Source organism: Lutra lutra, chromosome 17 (genome assembly GCF_902655055.1).
Source record: "Lutra lutra chromosome 17, mLutLut1.2, whole genome shotgun sequence".
Taxonomy (NCBI): domain Eukaryota; kingdom Metazoa; phylum Chordata; class Mammalia; order Carnivora; family Mustelidae; genus Lutra; species Lutra lutra.
Window position 1 is genome coordinate 51,431,392 of NC_062294.1, and position 10,117 is coordinate 51,441,508.

The window sequence follows — 10,117 nt, forward strand, 5'->3', positions numbered from 1 at the left end:
GTGCCAGTCTTCAGCTCAGGGTGGAGATGAGCATATCTGGGGGGAGAGAGAGAGAATCACACAATAAAGAGACATAACTCACTGCCCGCAATGTGGTAGAAAACAGCCTGGGAGAGAACTGGATTGTACCACCCAGCGGACCAATCTCCCTTCATCCCTCCCTCTGTTCCTTGTCCCTTCCCACCTTGCCTGGGGTTGGTGACCCGCTTGAGGCAGAGTAAGGATGTGCTGACCCCAGGTGGCGGGAGAGGGTATAGCACGAGGAGGATGAGTTTCAAACCCAGGCCTCCGGCTCTGCCGGCTCCCACCTCAGCCTCCTCCCCACTCTGTCTGTGCTTTGGGTGGAGGAACATCACTCTGCCTGGCCTCAGTTTCCCCATCTGCGGAGTGGGGATGATGATAGCACCCGGTCCTTTGGGTTGTCGCCAGCGTCCATGAGAGAGAATGAGCGCGTCCGGCCCACGTTAGCACGTTTCCCTGCTGTCTGTGTTGGGGCCCCAGGGAGAGGTCGGGGTCAGGGTCTGGTTTTTCCCGGCCTCACCACCAGCTGTGTGTGTGTGTATGTGTGTGTGTGTGACCTCTCCCCACCCTGCCCCCCAGTTTCCTGGAACATTTGCACAAACATCAGGGCTCCGTCCTGCACCCTGACTACAAGACAGCCTTCCCCTCCTTCGAGGACGCCCTGCATCGCCTCCTTCCCTACCATGTCTACCAGGGTGCACTCCCCTCCCCCAGCGACTACCACAAAGGTGAGCCCTCCACCCCGTCCACCCCACTCCCCCAGGACTCTCCCTCCCTGGTCCCTAGCATGGGGTCGGGGTGGGGGAGCAGGTGCGCCACCCCAATGCATCCGCTAGACCTTGGCTCCTCGGCTCCGGACAAGCCGCACTCCCCAGTGTCTGTGCCTCGGGACCTTTTCTATTCTTCCGCAGTGGATGAGGAGTTTGAGACCGTGTCCACGCAGCTGCTGAAACGCACCCAGGCCATGCTCAATAAATACCGCCTCCTGCTCCTGGAGGAGTCCCGGGTAGGGCGCCGGCCCCTTCCCTGGGAGACCCCACCCTCGCCCCTCGCCCCTCGCCCTGCTCAGGGCCCATTTGGGTGGGGATGGGGGGGCTGCTCCTCAAAACTCCGGGAGGAAGGGAAAGAGGCTGGTGCAAGTCTGATCCCAAGAGGGACAGCTCGGAATCCGCTCCCATCCTTCTGGGTTGCCCGCGTGCCTTCCCGGCCTATCTGCCCTTCTTCCCCCTCAGAGGGTGAGCCCCTCCGCGGAGATGGTGATGATCGACCGAATGTTCATTCAGGAGGAGAAGACCACCCTTGCCTTGGACAAACAGTTGGCCAAGGAGAAGCCCGGTGAGAGGAGAGGGGAGAGGAGGGGCGGGAGAGGGGTCCCCAGCTCCTGTCCCTGCTGAGGAATTTGATCTGGGTGCAGGAGGACGGGTGCCTGAGCCTGACCTTTCTCCACCACTGGGTGACACCCGCGCCCCCACCTTCCTGCTGTGGCAGAGGTCTACGCTGACCTCTGGGCTCTGGGACTAGAGAGAGCTGAGTTGGTTCTCCTCTGTCCCTGTGTGTCCATTCTGCTGTCTCCTGGCTGGGACATTCCACCACCCCCAGGGGGACCAAAAAGCGGGGGACTAGAGTCAGGACTGGGGTGCTTGCAGATTTTAAGGGCCCTTCTCAGGCGTGAGCTCCTGCGTGCAGGTTCGGGGGTTTGGGGATTGCTGAGTAGAGCAGTACCCAGCAAAGCGTCCTGAGAGTCTGATGAGTCAAGGGCTTGGCCCCAGGCCTGGCAGATGGTCGATGCCCATCGTGCCGGGGCTCGTATTAGCTTGTGCTCTCCCAGGCGTCTCATGCTTTCCCTGTCCCCGTGGCTGTTCTTTGCCCGGCCCCCATCCCCTTTTTTGCAGACGAGTATGTGTCTTCCTCGCGCTCTCTTGGCCTCCCCATCGCTGCCTCTTCCGAGGGACACCGGCTCCCTGGCCACGGGCCAGCACCGTCCTCAGTATCTGGGGTCCCCACCCAGCCGCCTCTGCACCTGCCAACCAAGCTGGTGATTCGGCACGGTGGGGCGGGTGGCTCCCCTTCCGTGACCTGGGCTCGGGCGTCCTCCTCCCTGTCCTCCTCCTCCTCCTCCGCCGCCTCCTCCTTGGATGCCGATGAGGACGGTCCCATGCCCTCCCGCAACCGGCCTCCCATCAAGACCTACGAGGCCCGTAGCCGCATCGGCCTCAAGCTCAAGATCAAGCAGGAAGCCGGGCTCAGCAAGGTCGTCCACAACACCGCGCTGGACCCCGTGCACCAGCCCCCGCCCCCTGCGGCCCTCAAGGCAGCGGAGCCCCCACCCCGGCCCCCCGCGCCACCCCCTGCCACGGGCCAGATGAACGGCACAGTGGACCACCCGCCGCCTGCCACCACTGACCGCAAGCCCACTGCCGCCCAGGCCCCCCACTGTCCCCGGCTGCCCCTCCGGAAGACGTACCGCGAGAACGTGGAGGCCCTGGGTGGCGGGGCCGGGGAGGGGGCCGGGAGCGGCAGGGCCCGGGGCAGCAGCCCTGCGCAGCTGCCCACCAAAGTGGACGAGGCCACCAGCGGGCTCATCCGCGAGCTGGCCGCCGTGGAGGACGAGCTGTACCAGCGCATGCTGAAGGGGGCGCCCCCGGAGCCCGCGGCCAGTGCCGGGCAGGGCAGCGGCAGCCGGGATCCCGGCTGGGAGGCGCCCCCAGCCAAGAGGCGCAAGTCCGAGTCGCCTGACGTGGACCAGGCCAGCTTCTCCAGCGACAGCCCGCAGGACGACACGCTCACGGAACACCTCCAGAGCGCTATCGACAGCATCCTGAACCTCCAGCAGGCCCCGGGGCGGACACCTGCACCCCCATATCCCCACGCCGCCCCGACGGCCGTCTCGCCTGCCTCCCCGGCGCCCCTGCACAGGCCAGAGGCCTACCCGCCCTCCAGTCACAACGGTGGCCTCGGCGCCAGGACGTTGAACAGATAACACCGGGCTGGTCTTCGCTTCCCTGTCTCCCCCGCCCCCCCACACGCCTCCCAAGTTGCGCGCGGACATCGGGGGGCGGGGAGGCAATCTGGGCGACTGACCTCAGCCTCTTCGGGGACGCGAGCCGGGGATCCCCTGACAATTTTTCTTGCCTAAGTTATTTGAGTCACAAAGGCCTCCTCCCCCACTTCCTGCGTCAGCCGGGTTGTTGGGTGGGGGTCGTGGATTGAGGGGAGGAGGCTGTAATGTAAGATGTGCCCCTGCCAAAGGTGGGGGTAATCCCGGTGTGTCATTTCCTATTTCTTCCCGATTCCTGCCACACTCCGCCCCTCCGTGGGGGAGGGGGGAGGGACACACGTGTGTGTTTGCCAGGGAGGCGGGTAACCTGGTCGTTCCCACTGCTCCCGCGTGTCCCGGTACTGGGCTTGTCCGTGTGGCCACACAGATCGACGCGTCAAAGGCGCTCAAAGCCTGGAGGGTCCTTTGCGAGCCTCGCTCAGCCTCTCCCTACCGCCCCCCACAGGCTGTAAAAGGAAATGCAGGGAAGAGAGGGCGTCAGCCAGCGTCCCAGACCCCCACCTCGGAGGGCTGTGCCCGCGGGCACCTGTGTCCCATCTGCGTGTGTGCGTCCAGCTCCGCGTCCCACGTCCCTGTGTGTGTGCTCGAGCGAGCGAGAGAGAGTGAGATTTCGAACCCTCCCGGCCCCTCGACTGAAATCCGAGCACCTCCAAAACGGGAAACCGGGGTCTTCCTCCCCACCCCGCCATCCCCCCCGCAGCCAGTCTTCCCTCTGTTCTTCCTGTCGCCAGCCACCCGCGCCAGATTTTGAAATCTCGGAGACAAAACTAGTACTGTAAGATAAATTTTTTTGTACTGTATTTATTGTGTATAACGATTTTTTTAAAGGAGAATTCTGTACATTTAGAACTCTTGTAAATTAAAAACTGATCCTTTTTTTAAAACTGTACTGACTCCGTCTCAGCCCCGTTGCTTTTGGGTCTTTAGGGGGTGGGAGTTGTTTGAAGTCTGGGGGTTGGGTCCCTACCTGCGGGGGCGGGGGCGGGGGCGGGGCGGAGGTTGTGAGGGTTCATCGCACATATTATTTGTTAAACACATATTCAGGGTGCCAGGCCCTGGTCTGGGCTCATGGGTGCCACTGAACACGGCAGATGGAAGTCCCTCCCCGGGGGGAGCTGACTTCTTAGTGGAGAAACCAGATGGAAAACATCGAGACCAAACCGGGAGTTCTCAGCATTCCCCTTTAAGGTTCTGTGGTCTCCGCGAACTCGGAATTCACGAATACTGACACGGATACTGAAATATCGCTCCTGGAGGAAATACAGGGCTAGCTTCCTACAAACCTCCAGTCACAACATTTTTGTAAGTTGTTTTCATACATAACCTTGTGTTGCATGTATTTCTGTAAAGACAACTTGTTAATAATATATTCTAGATTAGTGCACATCGGGCTCACGGCCAACAGACTATAACTCACGCCTGAACAAAGCTCATCTAACACGTATGGTTTTTTTTTTTTTTAAGATTTTATTTATTAATTTGTCAGAGAGAGAAGCAGGGGGAGAGGCAGGCAGAGGGAGAAGCAGACTCCCCGCTGAGCAGGGAGCCTGACTCTGGGCTGGAACCTGGGACCTTGGATCATGATCAGAGCCGAAGGCCAAGGCTTAACGGACCGAACCACCCAAGTGCCCCCAGCACAGTTATGTTCTACATAAGACACATCTCAGCTTGTCCCCCTTCTGCACACAGGACAACGTTTCAGCACTTTAAACAGTGAAGTCACCAACAAAAGCACAAAAAGGTGAAACCATGGCGCAAAGCAGGCCTTGAAAAGGACTCTTGTTGGGCATGAGAGCAGAAACCAGAAGGTAGAGCGTTGCTTTGTTCAACTTTAGTTGGAAACACACATGTTGGGTGACCCGGATTTTTTGCCGCTCTGCACACGTCTATGAAGGTGCTTCGAGTTTGGGGAGGGTTACAAATAAATTTTAACAAACAGATGAGTTCACAGATAGGGCATCCACAAAGAATGAGGATCACCTGTGAATGTGAACAATGTGGGACGGAGGGAGGAAAAGCAGACTGTTTCCTGTGGGTGCCCTTGGAAACGGGTGGCCTCCAAGGACAGATTTGGGGCGCTTCGATGGCACAGTTGGTTAAGCCACAGACTCTTGGTTTCAGCTTGTGGAGTGATCTCTTGGTGGTGAGATCGCGCCCCACCTTGGACTCCATACAGGAGGGAGTCTGCTTCAGATTCTCTCTCTCCTTCTACTCCTCCTTTTCATGTGCCTGCTCTCTCTCTCTCTCTAAATAAATAAACACATCTTTAAAAAAAGAAGAAGAAGAACAGAGATTTATTCTTCCCCATTCTGGAGACTGGACATCCCACATCGAGGCACCACGAGCACCATGTTCCCCCTAGAAACGCTGCAGGGGGATCCTTCCTTGACTTTCCACTTTCCAGGTGTTCCTAGTTTGTGGCTACATCCTTTTTTGGCACTGGTTTCTCTTCTTAAAAAGAGACCATATGGGGACTCCTGGGTGGCTCAGTTGGTTGGGCAGCTGCCTTCAGCTCAGGTCATGATCCTGGCGTCCTGGGATCGAGGCCCACATCGGGCTCCTTGCTTGGTGGGGAGCCTGCCTCTCCCTCTGCCTCTGCCTGCCACTCTGTCTGCCTGTGCTCACTCTCGCTCCTCTCTCTCTGACAAATAAATAAATAAAATCTTAAAAAAAAAAAAAGGCCATATGGAACTATAGCCTACCCCACTCCAGTATACTCTCCTCTTCACTCGCTTCCATCTGCCGAGATCCTATTTCCAAATAAGATCTCCTTCACAGGCACTGGAGTTTAGGACATCAGCACATCTCCTTGGGGGAGGGGGAGGACACAATTCATAACAAGGGGTAGAAGAATGGATGAGGCTAGTCCCAAACCAGAATGCCTTTGTGCGAACTAGAAAGCAGTTCCACTTTCTTCTGGGCACTTAGTTTTGAAGGACAGAATGTGAGGTGGACTCCAGCAGCCTCTCACCCCTTCAGTGAGTGCTTTGCGCAGTGGACAACCTGTGTAACTGCACATTCAGGCACCTGGGATCAGGTGGGAAGGGAAGACTTCTTTGAGGAGGTGACATGTGAGCAGAGACATACATGAAGTGAGGGAGGGAGCCACTGGGAGATCTTGGGGGGGAAGGAGGCAGGAGAATGCCTAGAGCGTTGAGGGACAGCAAGGAGGCCAACGTGGCTGGAAGCTGGGGGATGAGAGTGGGAGGGAGGGAGCAAAGCAGGTCTGTGGTGTGGGACCCTGTGCTTCTTGGTGATGATTCTGCTGAGCGATGGGGGGAGGTGGGGGGAACCACCTCGAAGGTGCTAAGCCGAGCCCAGGAACGGACTCGGTTTTCTGAGCGCCCTCCGGTGGCCGCTTGGGAAACGGGTGGGGCGAGTGCGGAAGCGGAGCACGCCCCCCCCCCCACGCCCCGCCCAAGAGGCCCCTGCTAAGGTCCAGGTGCCCAGTGACGCTGCTGGACCAGGTTGATGCTCCCAGTTTCTCTGCAGGCCCTGGGAGTGTTGGTGGCGGGCAAGCTGGTATGTAGGGTCTCGGGGTGGGGTGGGGTGGGGGGAGAGACGGTCCCCCTTCCTAGCTCTGTATCTACTTCCCCACGTGAAAACGCAGTTCTTAACATCCTTGGATCCCCGCGCGCTCTGGGACACCCCACGTGGTTGCGCAAAAAAGCTTGCGGGTGATTTTTCCAGGCTTGGGGTCTTGGTTCCGGAAGGTTGACTCCACACGGCCCCAGCAGAGGATCAGCGATGACTAGCTATGGAACACTTAACCGTGGGCACTGTTTCAAGCCCTTCACCCAGGATGTTTTGTCTGGTCCTCCCAGAGTCCCCTGTGTGGGGACTGAGCTCCATCTTGTGGATGAAGAAACTGAGACCCCGGGGCAGTCAGTGGCAGGCTGGGCTGCACCGCAGTAGGTCTGGCTGCAAGCCCATGATCTTGGCCTCTGCACTCCCAGCTTCGAGGGCGGGGGGTGGGGGGGGGGGCGGGGGGGGTGGGGCAAGAACAAGGCCTTTCTGAGAGGGCAGTGAGGGAGCCAGAACCACCCCACCTCCCACCCCCCCCCCCCCCCCCCCCCCCCGGCCACCCCTCACTGGAGACCAAACAGGACACCAAACTTCATAGACCCTTGCTCCCAGATCCCAGAAGCAGCTGGGTGGGTGCGTATGGCGTCCCCTTTTCTGTAGCTGAGGCATCTGGGGAAAAAAGAGACCTGGGCACAGAGCAGCATTGGAACCCTAGACTGACAGCGTCCAAAGTTCATCCCTAACTTCTGGCTGGCCACTTGCTCCATCTGTTGTTTTTTTTTTTTTTTTTCTTTGATTGTGGAAGAATACACACAACATAAAATTGACCACTTTAACCATTTCTGAGTATACTGCCCAGTGGCATTAAGTAGCTCCCTTCATGTTGTGCAAACACCACCACTGGCTATCCTCGGAACTTGAAACTCTAACCCCACACACCCCATCTCTCTCTCCTTGAGCCCTGCCCATCACCATTCTGCATCCGGGCCTGATGGCTCTGACGCTCTCAGCACGTCCCCAGTGGGATCAGAAAGTATCTGTTCTTTTGTGACTGGCTTATTCCACTCGGCACGATGTCCCCAAGGTTTCATGTTGTAGAATGTGCCAGAATTTCTCCACCAGGTTTTGACAGCTGAAGAGGGAGAGAGCTGGGGGGGGGGAACCCCACAAAACTGTGAGCTTGTGCCTTGGAAAGAGGGCTCCAGAGGTTGTAAGAGCACAGGGAGACTTGTCACACGGAGACTCCCTGATTCAGAGATCAGTGACCCAGGGACACAAGACAGTAGCCCCAGTAACTGAGAGCTCAAAGCCTGTTTAATGAGGCAGGATCGTCCTGGGTGCATGGGTGGCTCAGTCCTTTAAGCCTCTTCCCTGGGCTCAGGTCATGATCTCAGGGTCCTGGGGTTGAGCCCGCATCGGGTTCTCCCATCCGCGGAGAGTCTGCTTCTCCCCCTCCCTCTGCCCCTCCCCCCCTCACTCATGGGCTCTCTCTCTCTCTCTCAAATAAATAAATAAAATATTGATAAAAATAAAAATAAAAGGAGGCAGGGCAGATGACAAGGGGACCGATTATCCTGAAATCCAGCTGTCAGTGTATTTAAAGCCCCTGCTCCCCCCACCATGAATCTGTGACATGGTAATAAGAGCTCTTGTATCAAGACACTAATTAGAAAGAGCTAGTGGTGGTCTCATCAGCGGCAAGTAAACAATCACTGGGAATCTCCAAAACAACCACGATGTGGTGAAAACTGCCACATTCCCCGCCATGGCAGTGACACAGTCCCGCTGATGTCATTGTGCTTTGTTTTGTTCATGGTTGATGGAAACTGTGAAATCTCAGCGAAAGATCCAGATGTCATTTTTCTCTCCATGTCCAAGTTCACGGACCCTCCCGAAACTCAACTGAGGGGTTGCCTCTGAGGGGGAAGAGAGGTGCCCCATGTGAAGATTCTAGAAGAGGACCTTGCTCTTGGCTGTAATAACGTTAGTCACCACTATACTCAGGCCTGTTATTAAATATTTATAATATATATTCTGTTATGCATTATATGTGATCATGTATTGTAATTATATATTATAATTGTGTATAAAATGTATTATATTCATATACCTCTTTATGGAATACAGTTGACTCCTTTTTTAAAAAGATTTTATTTATTTATTTGACACAGAGAGAGAGAGCACAAGCAGGGGGAGTGGCAGGCAGAGGGAGAGGGAGAAGCAGGCTCTGGGCTGAGCAGGGAGCCTGATGCGGGGGCTCGATCCCAGGACCCTGAGATCACGAACTGAGCCAGGAAGACAGATGCTTAATCAACTGAGCCACCCAGACGCCCCCCCCTCCCCATTATGTACCTTATTGAATTCAGCCAATTAATATTTAACTGAGTGCCTGCTGGGTGCTGGGCCCTGTTCTAGGCACTGGGGTGACAAAACTAAACAAAACAGACCCAAGCCACTGCCTGTGAGAAGCCGACATTCCTGCAGGGAAAGATTCAAAATAAGTCACACTGAAAATAAATACATGAAAATAAAATCTCAGAAAGAAGTAAAAATAAAAGTAAAAATAAGAAACATCTCTCTTCTGGCTGATGGTGCTAAGTGCTAGGAAGGAAAAAGAAGTAGGAACTGGGGTGGTGGGGGGCGTTGGAGGGGTCAGGGTAGGACTCACAAAGGAGGCACCATCTGAACAAAGACCCAAAGGAAATGGTCCTGTGTAGCAAGACAGATGGGGAAACTGAGGCTCAGAGAGGCAAGATCTCTTCCCTGAGGTTCTCTTGCAAGCAGGTAGCAAGGCTGGGATTTGACTCAAGGCTTCGTATGCTCTGACTCCCATGCTGAGAGAGAAAACTCAGCTCCAGACCTGGATTATAAGACCTGATTTTTTTTTAAAAGATTTTATTTATTTATTTGATAGAGAGAGATCACAAGTAGATGGAGAGGCAGGCAGAGAGAGAGAGAGGGAAGCAGGATCTCCGCTGAGCAGAGAACCCGATGTGGGACTCGATCCCAGGACCCTGAGATCATGACCCGAGCCGAAGGCAGCAGCCTAACCCACTGAGCCACCCAGGCGCCCCAAGACCTGATTTCTTTTAAGCATCTGCTAGGGGCCAGGTGTGGTTCTAAGCCCTGAATGATCTCTCTGTGCTTTTTGATTTCACTTCTCTGGGACTCATTTATCTCATCTGTAAAATGGGGATAACGATTGCCACTTCTCAGGGACATTCTAAGAACTCAATGAGCTAATGCTCTTAACTAATAAATCTGCATATAAGGAGGCATTCAGTGATCGTGAAAGATTAAATCAACAAATATCTACTGAGTTCTTTTGGTGTGTCTGGCACGGTGCTAGCCTGGGGATATGGCAGAAAACCACCCAGTTGGAAATCCCAGTCCTCAGAGGGCTTGTGCTCTTGCTAGGGAGATAGTCACTTAGGCAGAGAAATATGGAATAATCCAAACTTTGGAGAAAAATAAAACAGTGAAAATGGGTGGATGGATGGGGGGGCAGCCTTA

The 10,117-nt window shown here is 55.7% G+C and overlaps 1 protein-coding gene across 5 annotated transcripts in view; it reads left to right on the forward strand.

The window, feature by feature from the left end:
• The window catches only part of BICRA (BRD4 interacting chromatin remodeling complex associated protein), a 75,785-nt gene extending 71,817 nt beyond the window's left edge, over window positions 1–3,968 (forward strand). For all 5 annotated transcript variants that reach the window (XM_047710422.1, XM_047710424.1, XM_047710423.1 and 2 more), the window contains 4 exons: window positions 601–749; window positions 933–1,027; window positions 1,254–1,356; window positions 1,914–3,968. In XM_047710422.1, the coding sequence (XP_047566378.1) occupies window positions 601–749; window positions 933–1,027; window positions 1,254–1,356; window positions 1,914–3,001 (1,435 nt within the window). In that variant the 3' untranslated portion in view covers window positions 3,002–3,968. The remainder of the gene's footprint in view (window positions 1–600; window positions 750–932; window positions 1,028–1,253; window positions 1,357–1,913) is intronic.
• Window positions 3,969–10,117: the final 6,149 nt, after the last annotated feature.